Source organism: Marmota marmota, unplaced genomic scaffold (assembly GCF_001458135.2).
Source record: "Marmota marmota marmota unplaced genomic scaffold, marMar, whole genome shotgun sequence".
Taxonomy (NCBI): domain Eukaryota; kingdom Metazoa; phylum Chordata; class Mammalia; order Rodentia; family Sciuridae; genus Marmota; species Marmota marmota.
The window spans coordinates 9,087,762-9,105,221 of NW_025999842.1; the positions used below are offsets into that span (position 1 = coordinate 9,087,762).

A 17,460-nucleotide genomic window follows, 5' to 3' on the forward strand; every position below is an offset into this window, starting at 1 on the left:
CTCAGCACCACACAAAATAAATAAATAAAATAAAGGTATTGTGTCATCTACAACTAAAACAAAATTTAACAAATGTAAGCATTAACAAGGATGAGCAAACCAGCATCCCTATCCATCTTGTTATCTTAATCATTACTGCATAATCTTGTATGTTTAAGAATCTGAAGGCCTTAACAGAAACGGCAGAGGATTAACTGTACACTTAAATTACTCTGTCCTTAAAGTAAGGGTAGACAGAGCCTAGACCTAATTCTTCTTTTCTAATTTGTAATACTCCCCATTTTCATTAAATAAACACATATTTCTTGGCGATGATCTCCTATTATTTGTAGAAAACATGAACATGAAATGGAAAGGTTATTTGAAGCTGGAAGGCTGAAGACAGGTCAACAGGAGAAAAGGGGGGGAGGGGGAAAAGTCCCTTGCAAAACTCCAGCCCACAAACCCCACTGTGGCATGGTCAATCTCAGCAGGTAGAGGCATGGGCAGGTGGAGCCTAGTTATCCCTGCGCCTCAGCACTGCAGCCTCCGAGATGTAGGTGGCGCTGTAGCGTGGGCCGGGTCGAGTGCGCTCGGCTTCTCTCTCTTGCAGGGGGCCGAGCAGTCGCAAGCGCTGAGAAGGGGTGACCCCGCGGTAGGTGAGCGGTGGTGGTGGGTTTCCGGGTGGAGGGACGCTGGCTGGGAATGGGCAGGGCCGCTGCTTCTTTCCAGTGTGACTGTCAGGTGCCGCGTACTTGGTTGAGTTGGTTCAGGCAGCCCGACCCTTCCGCTGCGGGAGTACGTGAGCCCGCACGCCGTATTTCGGACATACGCGGCCGCATAGAGCCCATTTCCCAGACCTTTGCGACTTTCTCTGCGGTTTCTTTGAGTCCCAGCTCACCAGGCTCTCTCATTTAGGGGAGTGTGGTTTTATTATTTCACAAGATCCCCTTTTCTTTTGTAGCTGTGCGTATTCAATCCCCTAGTACAGAGTCTGGAACTTAATTGACTGCAGTTTCTCCTGGAGGCTTCAAATGCACCTGTCTTTGAGTAGGTCCTAAGTAATTAACGGAAGTGTAGGTACTACTTTGTTCTCAGCTTCTGGGCAGCCTTTCCATGGAATTTTAACTTATTTTGTCAGAAGATTGCCCAGTAATACCGATATCAATGAACATTGAAAAAAGTAAGCCTCACATCAAATGTACATTTAATTTTACTTGAAAGAACAAATTTTATATTCAAAATCCAATTGACAAAGCTTTACATAAACTCATGCCAAAAACCTGTGTACCTGTTACTCTGTTTGTTTAAATATAACCTGTAATCTGGTCTGGGGTTGTGGAAGCCAAATAGGTTTTTCAGGATATCTGCAACAAGCCCTTGTCAAAATATTTCTCCTTTTTTCAGGTACAGTAAATTCAAGAAATAGAAAGAGATTTTTTTAAAAAATTACATTGCAAAGAACATATAGGACCCATTTTTTATTATTACAAATGTTGTTTTAGTAACTCACAGATGCAAAGTCCATGTTTTCTTTCAAGTCTAAAGTGAGATGGTATGAGGTGATGAGTGGGCTGGAAGTGGGGTGACCTGGATAGTCCCACCCTCCTAGCAAAGAGGCAATCACTTTGAGTTTGGGTTTCTCTTTGTTTAAAGGAGGATGGAGGATAAGATGACAGTAGTAACTTTTTCTGGAAATCTAAAATCTATTATGCTTTAAAAAATGTTTTCATTTAATTCATATACATTTAATTCGCATCTGTTCTGTGCAATAGACAGTATTACTGCTTTCATAAAGGTGAAGTCTGGAAATCAGAAGTGAAACCTACTCAAAATCACAGTTTAGAAGTGGTAAAGTTGGAATTTGAGGCTGTGCTAAATTCCCTCAAGCCATAAAGTCCTCTGATTGTCCCAAACCTGTTTGTACTAATTGAAATTATTTTTTAAGTTGTTCTGACCCAGATATCAAGATATCGTCTTATCTCCTTTTTTTTTTACAATACAGTTCCTCATGTGTACTAATCATCAAGTTATTTAAGTATTAAGATACCGTGGTATATGAAACTAAAATATATTTATACTCCCAATAAAATATTTTGTCCATTTTAAAATTTCCTGATTCTTCTAAAAGAAATAAGAATAAGTGCACCTGAATAGATTGTGCAGTCAGTAGTGCTTGATTTATTATTTTGCAAGTGGTCCTGCACACAAATTAGTCACCAAATTAATTAGGAGTGGTGCAATGTCAAATTTCTATCATTCCTGCTATCCTGTGTGTGTGTGTGTGTGTGTGTGTTTTGTGATTCCCCCATTTAAATCTGAATTCAAAATAAACAGATTATAAAAGGGAGTATAACTAAATATTTGTTAAGGTTATATGCAAATAAGCGCTACTAACTTGTGTGTGTGTTGGGGGGAAGTTGGAGAAAGTGATGGGAAGACTTAGAAAGTTCTGATGGAAGTGTGCCTGATGTTAACTGGTTTTGTCTTAGGTATAGTTCACTTGAGTGGTAATGTCAGTTCTTGCTGTGCTTTTAACTTACAATTATTTTATTTTATTTTTTTGGTACCAGAGAATGAACCCAGGGCACTTAACCCACTGAACCATATCCCCAGCCCTTTTTATGTTTTTTTTTTTTGTTTAATTTTGAGACAGGGTCTTCCTAAGTTTCTTAGGGCTTGCTAAGTTGCTGAGGCTGGCTTTGAAATCTCTATCCTCCTGCGTCAGCCTCCTAAGCTGCTGGGATTACAGGTGTGTGTCACTGCACCTGGCCTTAGCTAACAATTTGTGCAACTTTTTGAAGTGGAACTTAACATTAGTTCTGCACTTGAAAATAGCAAGTCTGCTTTTACTTCAAGATTAAAAGTTTGCTTGTTGATATAGAACTTTGTTTTCCCCCCAAATCCTGGTGATTTATACATCTGTGAAGAATCAACTGAGATTTTTCATGCTGCACACTTGTTTATTCAACCAGTACATCTCGAATTCCCACATATACACAGTTCTGTGGGCCAGGCACATGCAGAAATACAGAAGAACCTTCTCTTATGGGAAAATATTTTTTTCTTTTAATTTTTTATAACTACATATAACAAATTCTTTATGATATTCTTTATGACCTCAGTAATCTGAGTGTTAAGAATTCTGTAGTAGGAGCTGGGGCTGTAGCTCAGCGGTAGAGCACTCGTCTCACATGTGTGAAGCCCTGGGTTCAATCCTCAGCATCACAAAAATAAAATTAAAACAGGTATTGTGTCCACCTATAACTAAAAAATATTTTTTAAAAAAGAATTCTGTATTAGATGTATAAATAAGTTCAGGACATTTTAAAAATAATCTAATGTATTTTTATACATATAACTATGTATTTGATGTGTAAATAAGTTTAGAAAACTTTGGGAGAACAATTGTAACATCTTCAGTTTCTGGCTCATAACAGGAGAAAGGACCATAAAACTGAGATGTCTTACTTCTTACTAAAGAATGCTAAAAATGAAAAATGTTACTTTCATAAACTCCAGAAAATATCAAAAACAATGGAAATTGTAGCATATTAAATTTTTAAAAATATACATGTGGGTTTCCAGTCCAGGTGTTTTTTTTTGTGTGTGTGTGTGTGTGTGTGTGTGTGTGTGTTGGTTGCTGGGAATCAAACCTAGCCTCTCACTCCTGCTAGGCAAGTGCTCTACCACTGAGCTATCCTCCAGCCCCAGTCCACATATTCTTTGTTATTTCTAGTGAAGAATTTAGTTTAACATAAATGATGTATTATTAATAAGAATTTGGATATGGATGTTGCAATATAAGTGCTACCTTGATTGCTTATTTCCTTGATTCTTTATGAAGGAAAACTAGGTTCTTCTAAGGGAAAAAGAAGATCAAGGAATCTTGTAACTGAAATTTAGCCATTACAATTCAAGTTAGAACCCCAGATAGTTTTTTAATAGACACATCTCATATTGGTTGAATTTCATGATATTAAACATTACTGCATCCCTTTAATTTTAAAATACAGGTTGAGCATCCCTAATCTGAAAGTCTGAAATACTCCAAAATTCAAAACTTTTTGAGTGCCAACATGATGCCTCAAATGGGAAATTCCACACTTAATCTCATATGACAGCTTGCAGTCAAGACACAGGTATACAACTCAGCTTATTCAGCTTCCCCAAGGAAAATAAGACCTTCCTTGTCTTCAGCTGCAATATACCTTTTCTCCACACACCCAGATTCTCTCACAGAAGCACACCCTCAGAGGGTTATAAAATGACGTGTGCAGGCCCATTGTGCCAACAGCAGATTCCCCAGCATGTTCCACATGGGGCCAAGACATAAATGCGTTGTTAGCAGTAGTTTTTTGCATATTATTTGCTCTACAGTGTAAAAATATTATTGAAAATGTCAAAAAGGCCTGCAGATGTCCCTGTGAGTAACAATGATAAGAAAAAGAGGAAGCATTTATGTTTATCTATAGCACAGAAAGTCAAGCTATTGGAAAAACTGGACAGTGGTATTAGTGTGAAACAACTTACAGAAGAGTATGGTGTTGGAATGACCACCATATATGACCTGAAGAAACAGAAGGATAAACTGCTGAAGTTCTATGCTGAAAGTGATGAACCAAAGTTAATGAAAAATAGAAAAACATTGCATAAAGCTAAGAATGAAGATCTTGATCGTGTGTTGAAAGAGTGGATCCGTCAGCGTCGCAATGAACACATGCCACTGAATGGTATGCTGATCATGAAACAAGCAAAGATCTATCATAATGAATTGAAAATTCAAGGAAACTGTGAATATTCAACAGGCTGGTTGCAGAAATTTAAGAAAAGACATGGTATTACATTTTTAAAGATTTGTGGTGATAAAACAGCTGCTAATAACAAAGCAACAGAGAAATTTATTGAAAAAGTGGATATCAAAAAAGTTTTTCGTATCAATAATCAAGCTCCAGTTGTTCATTCATTGACCAATGGTGAAATACCTGAAATGGTTCTGCATCAAGGTGAATGTGATAATAGTGATGACAAAGGGGATGTGAACACTGCAGAGAAAATGCCTGTGGAAAACATGGTCAGACTGTGTGATGGGCTTATTAAAGGTCTAGAGCAGCGTTCATTCATAACAGAACAAGAAATCATGTCAGTTTATAAAATCAAAGAGAGACTTCTTAGACAAAAACTGCTGCTAATGAGGCAGACAACCCTGGAGAAAACTTTTAAAAAAGCCACCCAGCACAATGCCTCCTCATCCCTAGAGGAGCCACTGCCTGGTCCCTCAACAGCTTCTGATGATTCTTCTCACCTAAATAAATAAAATAGTGTACAACAGCCTTTTAATCAAACAATGTTGCAGGTGGGAACTGAAAGCTGCTATTGTTTAACAGCTGGTACCACTGTGCTGTTTAGTTACCTTGAACATATTACTTCTTCACTATATTAATTGTATGTACTGTTTTTTCCTGTTAAGCACTTATGTGTGAATGAATATATTAAAATGATTGCTCTCTAGTAGCACGTGAATTCAGAGTGGAATGATGGTGATGCCAAATAGCCACAAATTGTCCACATGGGTAATTGAGATAGTGGCACCTTTACTTTCTCATGGGTCAGTGGACACAGACTTTTTCATGTATAAAATTATTTAAAGTATTATGTGAAATTACCTTCAGTCTGTGATAAGGTACATATGAAGTATTAAATGAGTTTTGTGGTTAGACTTGAGTTTTATCCCCTATCTTATTAAGTATACAAACATTCCAAAATTTAGAAAAAATCAGAGACACATCTGGTCCCAAGCATTTCAGATAAGGGATATTCAACTTGTAGTGAAATTTTTGTTGGCTGTAACCAGTGTGTGTGTGTGTGTGTGTGTGTGTGTGTGTGTGTGTGTTTTCCCCTCTGAATTCCTGACACATTGTCATTGCCATCCACACAGTGTTCACGATAAACTATGCTCTGAGGACTCTTCTGTGCTCTATAATAATGTGCTCTCCATACCTACTCCCTTATTACCTTGTTTTTCTTCCCCATGAACAACTGTAATTCATTTTTATAGGATATCTTTGTTTTAATGACATGGAGCTGTTTCATCCCTTTGTGTCAGTTGCTGATTAGAAAGCCTTGCCTTTGTAAATTTGCCTTTTTAGACCATCCTAGTATTTTAAATTTTTTTTAGTTGTAGGTGGACACAATATATTTTCATGTGATGCTGAGGATCAAACCCAGGGCCTCACACATGTTAGGCAAGCACTCTGCCACTGAGTCACAACTGCATTCCCTCTCCTCGTATTTTTATCTAATGTCCTAGTAGTAGTAAACTGAGCCTGTTGATTCTATCCTAACAGTACGGCCGTATGTCAATCATTTCCTGCCTAATATTTCTTATAGATATATCCTGTTGGTGGACTGAAATGCTGTTTACACTTCATTAATTTCTTCCTTTTGAATTTTCTCTTTCCCCAACATTCCTATTCAAGTGTACTTATTATTTTTATTTATTTTTTTTTTTAAATTTTTAATATTTATTTTTTAGTTTTTCAGCAGACACAACATCTTTGTTTGTATGTGGTGCTGAGGATCGAACCTGGGCCGCACGCATGCCAGGCGAGCGCGCTACCGCTTGAGCCACATCCCCAGCCCCTCAAGTGTACTTTTTAATACAAGGAGAAACATCATCGATATCTGGCTTCAGCACTTGGTGGCCAGTATTTGTTACTTAAATTCTAAACACATTTGTCACATCTTCCATCCTATCATCATGATAGGAAGGTTCAAAGGGGTCAAATGAAACACTTCATGAGTTTTCATTAGAAGAGAAGAGTGATGATAGTGGAAACAGTAGATTGCTGTCACAAGATAGGAGAAATAGCAAAGATATTTAGCATCATTCCCCCTACATTGTCCATTATTTTTAAAGATTGAGCCAAGATTGAAGAGAAAGTTTAAAAATATTTTAAGACTAAAGCAGAGTTGAATGTGGGTCCTTTTTGGGTAGTAACCAAGAAGTTCATGCAGGAAATGAGCATTTAATTGTACTATTTCTGCAACATAATGCCTCAGGTTTTTACTAACTTGGCCATAGTAAGTTTCAGCTGACTGAACAAATTTTAGGCGCTTTATGGAATTGCTTCAGAAGTTGTCTGTAGTGAAGAAAACAGTGTTCCAGAAAATTATTAATTTGTGTGTAGGAGAAATTTTAAAAACAAAGACCAAACAATTGCTGGTTACAGCTTGAATGGTGTTTTAAACGCTGATGAAACAGGTATACTCTACCAGTTTGTGACTTTCTTTTGTGCTTCATGATAGAGACGATCTTTTAAAAGGAAGTTAACAGATTGGTAGTCGCTATATTCTGCTATAGAGTGTTTTGGACCACTCATCATTGGCAAGCCAGCTAACCCCCATTGCTTCAGAATTGTTCATTTGTTCTCCTGTAATTAACAAGCCAACACACATGCCCAAATAATAACATTTTTTTAGGGAATGGCTGAGTAGGGAATAGCTGAGTTAAGTTGACAAGAGAATGAAAGGAACAAAATGCGGTATCCTCTTGCTGGTTAACAAATCGCTTTGCCTACAACATATTTCCATGCTTGGATTGAATTTAAGTTGAGTTTTTCCCATTGAATTGCACAGCCATTCTTCAGCCTTCAAATCCGGGATTATTCACACAGCAAAAGCTTGCTACTGGAGCCAGTTGCAGGAATAACTAAATTTAGACAAGAAAGAAAAAGGCTGAGAACATCAACATGAAGCAAACCATTGACATGGTTGTTGAGACCCAGTGGTCTGTAAAATCGTGTACAATAGTAATATGTTGGCAACTAACAGGCATAATTCCTGTGGAAACCTCTGAGGTACACCTGGAAAAAGATACCAACTCAACATGGTATTTGAACCAATCCTAGTTCTAAATTGCTACTGATTCTGGTATCCCCAAACAGCTATATTTTGAAGACTTCATGGCTGCAAATAGCAATTTATTTCCCAAGTGTTTGCAGTACATGAAATTGCTACAGGGATTCTCACTTATTTAAAAATGGAACCAGAAAGCCATGATGGTGAGAAGATGATGACATCAGCAATGATAACTATAACATGTATGGGGACCAAGAGATAGAACAGCCAACAATGATCTAAAGCCTTTGCAAATATAGAAAGTGAAGAATCCCTTCCCTTCAGGCAGATGTTTCTATGAGGTATTTACCCTATTAAGTGGTATAGATTAATGTTTCAGGAGCATTGCAGCATAAAGTGTTTTGAAAAGCTAAGCACCTGATTTCCTCCAAGACTGTTAAGTTGCAAAAAATGTTGCTTTTAAAGTGTATAAAATAGAAGACTTAATAAAGAATATTTGTACAAAGCAACAATTAATGTTTAAATGTGAATTTTATTTTTATTTTTTATTTTAGGTACCAGGGATTGAACTCAGGGGCACTCAACCACTGAACCACATCCCCAACCCTATTTTTTGTATTTTATTTAGATACAGGCTCTCACTGAGTTGCTTAGCGTTTTGCCTTTGTAGAGGCTGGCTTTGAACTCAGGATCCTCCTATCTCAGCCTCCCGAGCCGGTATGAGTCACTGTGCCCGACTTAAATGTGAATGTCTGACTCTTATTGACTTTTATTGTCATTAATTTCAGTTTGGGGAAGGTTTTTTTTTTTTTTTTTTTTTTTAACCTCCTCCCTTTCAAACCCCCACTCCCACCACCACCACTATCCCAGTATTAAATGGCAGGAATGATGCCTGGAAGAGATAAACATTCTCAAATTGTTGACTATTCCAGCTAGGACAAAAGACACACTTCAATTTAATAGGATAAATGTAGAATAGCCAAGAGATGAAGGGATATTTAGATTAAGGACATAGCAGAGAATGTCCTTCCAGGGAGTTGCTAAGAGGACCTAGCAACAGAGGACAGAGGGGGAGTGAATAGAAACAGCTGCTTCCTCTTCTGCTTGGGTGGGCCAGTGGAAAAAGGCAGAGGATGAGGGGAAAGTAGGCCAGGGGTAAAGCTGTAGGAGATATTAAGCAAAGGAATGTTATAGTATTTCCCTCAGATTGCTGTGGAAGGGCTAAGGTGAGAAAAAAATGAAAAGAAGAGTAAATAAAGGAATGGATTACCCACTGGCCTCTCTTTCCCTTAGCCCTGACTTCTTCTTTTTCTTCTTCTTTTTTTAATTATAGATGGACACAATGCCTTTATTTTATATGTGGTGCAGAGAATCGAACCCAGTACCTGACACATGCTAGGCAAGTGCTCTACCACTGAGCCCCAGCCCCAGCCCTGACTTCTTATAACAGGTCTGACTCAGACCAACAAACCATTCTCCAGACTTCTGCCCACTTTACTGGGGTTTAAGAGATGAAAAAATAATAGTAATAACCATTTTAGCAAACCAAACTTAAAGTGCTACTTACAATCACTTTTGATGCATACCTAGAATTCAAAAAAAAGAATGAGTAGGGCTGGGGCTGTAGCTCAGTGGCAGAATGTTTGCCTAGCATGTGTGAGGCACTGGGTTTGATCCTCAGCACTGCATAAAAAAATAAATAAAGGCATGCTGTCCATCTACAAAAAAATTTTAAATGAATATAAGAATGACCTTTTAAATTTGTTCTAATTAGCCATACCTGACAGTAGAATGCATTTTTGACACATCACACACAAATGGAGTATAACTTCTCATTCTTCTTGTTGTACATGATGTAGAGTTATACAGATCATATAATATATGCACACAGGGTAATGTACAATTCATTCTGCTCCTACCGCCATGCCCCTTTCCCTCCCTTCACTCACCTTTGTCTAGTCCAAATTACCTCTATTTTTCCCCGGCCTTTATTATGAATTAGCATCCACATATTAGAGAAAACATTCATCCTTTGGTTCTTTGGGGTACTTATTTTGCTTAGCATAATATTCTCCAGTTCCATCCATTTATCAGTAAATGCCATAATTTCATTATTCTTTAAGGCTGAGTAATATTGCATTGTGTATATATAACACAATTTCTTGATCCATTCATCTATTGAAGGGCACATCAGTTGGTTCCATAGTTTAGCTATTGTGAATTGAGCTGCTATAAACATTGATGTGGCTGTGTCACTATAATATACTGATTTTAAGTCCTTTGGGTATATACTCAGGAGTGGGATAACTGGATCAAGTGGAGGTTCCATTCCAAGTTTTCTGAGGAATCCCCATACTACTTTCCATAGTGGTTGCCCCAATTTGCAGTTCACTGGCAATGTATGAGTGTACCTTTTTCTCCACATCCTTGCCAACATTTATTGTTGCTTGTATAAGAAATATTTTTTAAAAGAGGTTTATCAAAGAAACAAGTATGAAGGAATAATGTATTACTTTATTTTTAGGTAATAAATCGCATTAGTCAAGATGTCTTCAGCTCCTGAGCCACCAACACTTAAAAAGGAATCACCCAAAGAGAAAGACTTTCCAAATCCAGGGCTCAGAGGGGTACGCACGACGACCTTATTTCGAGCTGTGAATCCAGAGCTCTTCGTTAAGCCTGTAAGATAATACATAATCCAGGATAAGACTTTATGTTTAATTAGGCTATCTTAAATGGAAAGTTCTTTTTCTGTAGCATTTGATTTTATCATGGAAATTTTCTATCAATTAGTAAGTCCTCTCTATGAATAAAAGCAAGTGAAAAAAAATTTTAAATCCTGTTTCATGTATAAATACACAGATAAAATGAAGTATTTTGAGGGCATTTGAAAATTTTAATGGAAAATGATTATTTTAATGGATCAGCTTCTCAAGATAACATACTGGTTTAATTATTGCACTATTTTGAAGGTAATTCTTTTTTTAAAAAAATATTTATTTATTTTTTTTTAAAGTTGTAGTAGGACACAATATCTTTATTTATTTTTTTTTATGTGGTGTTGGAGTTTGAACCCAGGGCCTCGCCTGTGCTAGGCGAGCGCTCTACCACTGAGCCACAACCCCAGCCTGAAGGTAATTCTTATAGTTTGATCATGTACTATTTGGTAAATAAGACCTTCATTTGAAACAGTCAAAAATGGAAATTGATTGTTCTTACTGCATTTCCAGCTTTTATTAATCATTATTTAAGCAATATTACATTTTGTGAAAAAAATCCAAACCATACATTTGCACGCTGTTATGGAGATAGAAAATCTTTTATATTCTTCTGTAAATTAATGAATATATTTGATTGATGAATTTTATTTTTAAATAAATGTAAATTCTATTTTATAAGTAAATGAAATCAAATTATATTAAATCTGATTAGAATTTTAATAGCAGTTGCCAATGTAAGCTGTTTTAAAGCTAAATAGGTCAACTTAATTAAATTAAGAAAGATTATTTTAAAGACCAAACTAATGTGTTTTTTAAATTGCCAATAGAATTTCAAGAATTGCAAATTTAAACTGCTCTGAGCTTGCAGCTTTTTAAAAGATATTCATTCAAGTCAAAAACTTTAACTCTTATTCTTTAGCAATTATGATTTGAAGTAGTGCAATAGTCACCCCTTACCCCTTATCTGAGTTTTTGCTTTTCAGAGTTTCAGTTATATACTGTCAGCCATGGGCCCAAAATATTAATAGACAAAACATTACTCTGGAAACTCCTGTATTTAAAAGTTTTTTATTTTATTTTATTTTATTCAAGGCTACATTGCTTTGCTTCTATGGTCTTAGGTCTTCCACTAGTACATTAAAGTTATTATAACAGCATGATATCTGTTCCAGTCACTAAATTTAGGCTCTCAGAAAAGTGTGCACATTATTATTACTTCTATGCCTAAAATAGGTTATAAAAGGCTTTTTGACAATTATACATGTCTTGGGCAAGAAAAACACCTTGTGTTCTTCATTCCTCACTTTCTAATTAAATAAGCTACTATGAGATTTGCAAGTGGAAAGACTTGGACAAGATAAATTTAAGCAACTTCTTTGCATCACATAGATACCACTGAAGACTTTGTACCAGACCAATGTCCATGCCTCACTCCTCTCTCACGTGTCAACTTCCTGAAGGTGGAGATCTAAGATGTCCAGGCTGTAGAGAGGAGAAGCAGGAATCTTCTATAATCTGTAAACAAGAGTCAAGCTAATTGAATAAATAATTGAGTAAATGATAATTGAAATATTGCCATAGGAATGCTAGCCTGGTAACAAAGACTTGGTGTGTCAAGAGGAGAGTGCAACAGACAGCTGAATCTCCTCAAATTATTGTCCTAATGAGACTTTATATTTTTTTTTTCTTTGACAGAACAAACCTGTAATGGCTTTTGGATTGGTCACCCTTTCACTTTGTGTGGCTTATATTGGTTATCTACATGCAACACAAGAGAATAAAAAGGACCTCTATGAAGCAATTGATAGTGAAGGGCACAGTTATATGAGGAGAAAAACTTCTAAATGGGATTAAAGGGCTGGTTACTGCAGTGGAACTTTATTAAAGGCTCTGAAATCTTCAAATGAAAACTTTGCGAGTGTACAGAATCATATTTCTTATTCTAGAATATGTTAATGAGAAGAAAAGGTAGCAGTTGTAGCCAAATGACTGCAGTAAATTTTATCCCCATACAGCTGCAGCCACGGTCTTATTTTCTTTCCACAGAAAGAGCATCTGAGTATTTCTCTTTTATTAAATCCTCTTTTTAAAAAAAGACTTGAGGATAGAGTCATTTTTGTTAATTATTGAGCTCTGTGTGATAAAAGTACTCAGTGCTGTTAAATGTGCATGGACGTTTTAATGTTTTAAGGTGAGTCGTGCTTTGTAGCTATTATGAGAGCTTTGTTTTGTTCTGTTGCATGCAAAGAAAATGTGCATGTTCTACATGGCATAGAAGCTGTATTTGTAAGGAAGAGAAATCATAACTTTAAATCCTGAAGTCAACATTAAGGTATGAGAAATGAAAACTGAGTTTGACTCTGACAAATAGTTCTCACAGTCACAGATGCCTCCGTATTTTGGTTTCATTTTCAACTGTTTTTGGTTCAGAATTGTATTTAAATTAAAAAGATATCCCCCTCAGTTACTAAAATAATGATTGAGAGAATAATACCAAGTAATTGAAATTTTTCTTTTTAAAAAAAGGTTATGAGGTATTTATTTGACTATAACTAGATGCTGCTTGTTTAGTTTCTATGATGTTATAAGCACAAGACCAAGTATTCTTCTAGTTATTTAAAACTAGAACTACTCAATAGATGAGAAATAGACAAGGTTTTCTTACTATACTAGGCTTCCTTATATAATTTTAATCTTCCTAATAAGGTTCTGGACCTGTTTCATTGTTAGATATTTGCCCCTTTCTTCAAATTACTGTAGTTGGGGCTCAGCAGTAAATTTCATCCCTGAAGTTTTGTTTCTTTTGTTATTACCAAGTAATAATAATAGTACAGGCAGTTTGTCTTCATCACATTGGTTTTAATTTCTAGCACTTCAGGTTTTGCAAGATATGTAAAGATGCAGTTATGTCTGAATTTGTAGGTGTTAAAGAACATAGCAATTTGTGTTTATCTACATGGATCTAATTAAATCTTTATCACTAAGCCCTAAATATTTCTTTGCTATACCTCTCCATATAGTATACTTTGTATCATTTAAAATGCACTTATATGGTACAAATGCCTTTTAATTTAAATACCTTTTGCTTTTGATTTTCTGTGTATTTTGATTGTCATAGAACTAGGATTCTTCTGTTTTTAGCTTATGTACTTATTGTCATGTTGCCATCTTTTAGAAGTCTTATGATTCAAGAAAATAAGTTCACATTCAGTATAAGGGGAGATATTACTTGGATGAACAATTATCGCAGTCCAGAAGGGCCACAAAACTATATATTATGCAGCCTTAAGCCATGTCTGTGTGAAGGAAACAGGGTAGCAACAGATACAGTCAAGCACAAAGCTGTGAAAATTATTGTGAGGGAAGAATCACACTGAGTTTTAGGAATGAATACCTAATTATAAGACTTCCTACAGGCTGGTTACAGGTTATATCATTCTTTGTGTGAGCAGAGTGTCAAAGGCAATGTATTGATGTTTTCATTCATTTTCAGTTGAATGGGCATAACAACCCCAAATAAAGTACCTTTGAAATAGTCATAGGATTTTGAACATTGGACTTCACCTAGTCCAGTTCTGTCAATTTACAGTTAAGATAACCAGCTGAGTGTTCACTTTGGCAGCACATATATTAAAATTGGAATGATACAGAGATTAGCATGGCCCCTGCCCAAGGATGATGCTCAAATCTGTGAAGCATTCCATATTTTTATGATTAAAATTATGTTTTACTCCTTAAAAAAAAAGATAACCAGCTAAGAATATTTAAAAGATTTACCCAGTATCCCCAGTAATTCTCAGGACAGGAACCTGGATGTCCTTGCTCCAAAAGTCTAGGGAATCTTTTCACCATATTAAACTCCTCTTATGTATAAATATCCATGTAATAATTAAGTAGTTATATTAGCCCTTAAACATAAGATATTTGAGTCTTAAATACAAAAAAATCCCAATATTTTAGAACAAAAATATGAAAAAGATTATTAATTGCCAACTCCCCCACAAGACTATCAGAACAAATTGTTGATCAAACAAAACTAAGTTTATTAAACCTACTGCACTAAGAAGCCTCTTTATCATAAAGTCAGTTGTGTTTAAGAATGGGATATGAGATAGTCAGAGGAAGATATTTACAGTGCTTTGGAATCTGAGTTCAAAGGGATATATATATCTAGATGAGAAATAGACAAATATATATATCGAGTCACATCCTTAGCCTTATTTTGTATTTTATTTAGAGACAGGGTCTCACTGAGTTGCTTAGCACCTCACCATTGCTGAGGCTGGCTTTGAACCCCTGATCCTCCTGTCTCAGCCTCCCCAGCCACTGGGATTACAGGCATGTGCCATAGAGCCTGGCCCAGTCTTAATTTTATATAATTTACATATATATGTATGTATATGTGTGTATATACATATATGTATATATGTGTGTATATAAACATATTTATGTGTGTATGTATGTATATATGTGTGTGTGTGTGTGTGTGTGTATATATATATATATATATATATATATATATATATTTTTTTTTTTTTTAAGACCAGAAGCTGAACTGAAAGCAAAGGCAGAGCAGAAGATATGAATGCAAAGAGTTACTATAGGTAGATAAGAAAATGAACCAGCCAAATAACTTGTTCAGGGCACATACATGTCAATGCACAGGAACTTATTCTATGTCAAGATCTTGATGAAGGCAGTTTCACAGTGTCAGTTTGAGATGTAAGCTTGGAGTATTCATGGTCCACACAGGCAGGAGAAACCACACTCTGCTAAAGCCAGAGCACAGAGCTTTGGACATTCTTCACTCTGGTGATTTTCCTGAGCAAAGCTCATGATGAGTGAGTAACAGGATCAGGGTGCCATCATGTTCAGTTTTGTGGGGGGCTCCTGTTTTTATGGGTCTCAAGTGAGGTTTCATCGTTCAGTGGTCTGCTATGTTTGATAAGCTCATGGGCCTGTTTTTTTCTATATGAGCTCAATATGCCTATGCATCTGTGTACTTCTGATAAATTTTAAAAATTCACAGGTAGTCATTTTTATTGGCCCAATTAACATCAGTTTGTGTCTTATGGTTGTGCTGGGCAGATGGTGGTTGTTTACGTACACAAACAAGGTGTAAAGTCATTCCACCTTAGCACTGAAATTCAAAATGGAAAGGTTTATAGCAAACTACTGCTTTATAAAATGTTGGAATAACTTTCAGTTTGCAGCTAGCAGCTATGAGCAGCTCAGAGTGCTAGGAAAACCTACGTTCATACAGGCCTGACAGGAATACTTGCAGGGGCACTCTGCTCTAGTGAGCCGTCAGTAACCACATCCTCAGTGCTTGAAGTTAGCATTGCCAAGCTACAAGGCCAGGAAATTGAGAGTTAGGTGCTTCAGGGCATGAAACCCCTAACTCATAAGGTCCCCTCCCCTAGGGAAAATGATCCTTTCAATCTGCCTTCCACTGCATAGCAATATTTAGAGCTTCCTCATAGTGCAGCTACATTAATCATAAGATGATTGGTTTCTAGATGTTATATAACCTGCTTTCTTATGTATGATTGGAAGATGCATTCTATATCAATTGTAATCACTTCCGCATTAAACGAGCTGGTTGGACTCAATTACGATTGTCACCTGCCAGCTCTCACTAAACTCCCAGTGTCTGTGTGTTGACTCCATGCCTCTACTCCCCAGGACTGAGGTAGCCGAGTGACCAATTGATCACAGTAGTGACCAGAACACATACAATAAAATGGAGGAACACAGTCTTAAGCACAGCTTGAAAACTGCTATTCTATACATCATGGAGAACTCAGAGCAGAGCAGAGCCTTTTCTCCACAGTAACTTTTGTGACAAACCTTAGTCCGGGGTAAATCATTTAGTTCTCACCAGGGTCCTATGGGAGTTCTATTGTTGAAATTAATTTCATTGATGGCATCAATTCAAGATCAGTCCTGCCTGGTAGATGCTGTGTACTACTTTGTTGGACAACTTTTAAAAATTTAGTCACTTAGTATAATCAGGTTGCACAGATGTTTGTAATAGTCAGAATTTCTAAAAATGTTTTTCTAAAATTATAGGTACAAATTAATTAGCTAGGTTATTTTAAAAACCAGGCTTAGTCATTTTGAATACTGACTTATGGACTAATTTTTCCTTTAAGATACTGTGATATTAATGTTTTATTGCCAGGTCACCAAAGCATCACATTTATAAATAACCTGAAAAAAATAAGAAACTACCTTGGTCTTGAAAGAAATTCATTCTTTTTTGTTTGTTTGTTTTGGGGAGCTGGATACTGGAGATTGAACCCAAAGACTCTTTACCACCAAGTCACATCCCCACCCTTTTTAAATTTTTTTAATTTAAGACAGAGTCTTGCTAAATTGCTGACACTGGCTTTCAACTTGACAGTTTTCCTGCCTCAGCTTCCTGGGCCACTGGGATTACAGACGTATGCCACTACAACCGGCTAAAAATTCATTCTTTAAAAAAAAATTTTAAACAAAATGTGGTCAGCTGAATAATGTTCTCCTCCTTTGCAGTGATGTCCAGATTCTAATCTCTGATGCCTTTTGTGAATATGTTACTATATATAGGGACTTTGCAGATGTGATCAAGCTTTGAATTTTGAGATACGGAAATCATCCTAGATTACCTCAATGGGACTATTATAATCTTCAAGGTCCTTAGAGGGAGGCAGAAGATCAGAGGAGGAATCAATATCACCAGGGAAGCTGGAGGAAAAAGGCAATATGATCCAAAGCCATGGACCCAAGGAATGTGGATGGCTTTCAGAAGCTAGAAAAACCAAGGAAAGAGATTCTCCCCTAATGCCTCCAGAAGGAACCAGAAATGTCCCTAAAAGACTCATTTTGGATTCTGACCTCCAGAATTCAAGAGAATAAA

The 17,460-nt window shown here is 36.4% G+C and overlaps 1 protein-coding gene and 1 non-coding gene across 5 annotated transcripts; both read left to right on the forward strand.

Moving 5' to 3' along the window:
* Positions 1 to 527: 527 nt before the first annotated feature.
* On the forward strand, positions 528 to 17,364 carry Smim8 (small integral membrane protein 8). Of its 4 annotated transcripts, none has more exons than XM_048806308.1 (3): positions 528 to 634; positions 10,364 to 10,520; positions 17,237 to 17,364. In XM_048806308.1, exons 2-3 carry the CDS (start codon positions 10,386 to 10,388, stop codon positions 17,354 to 17,356), a joined length of 255 nt encoding a protein of 84 aa, XP_048662265.1. In that variant the 5' UTR covers positions 528 to 634; positions 10,364 to 10,385; the 3' UTR covers positions 17,357 to 17,364. The 4 variants fall into 4 exon arrangements, with proteins under 4 accessions (XP_048662265.1, XP_015354671.1, XP_015354663.1 ...); XM_015499185.2 differs by lacking the exon at positions 17,237 to 17,364 and adding an exon at positions 12,255 to 12,656; XM_015499177.2 differs by lacking the exons at positions 10,364 to 10,520; positions 17,237 to 17,364 and adding an exon at positions 3,996 to 8,348 and having other exon boundaries at positions 586 to 634.
* Positions 14,166 to 14,269, forward strand: LOC125616008. The gene has a single exon (XR_007346601.1). It is a non-coding gene; the product is annotated as a U6 spliceosomal RNA (small nuclear RNA).
* Positions 17,365 to 17,460: the final 96 nt, after the last annotated feature.

Coding starts and splice junctions, on each gene's coding strand:
- Smim8 (XM_015499177.2), top strand. CDS start 4,379: ATGTCAAAAAGGCCTGCAGATGTCCCTGTGAGTAACAATGATAAGAAA.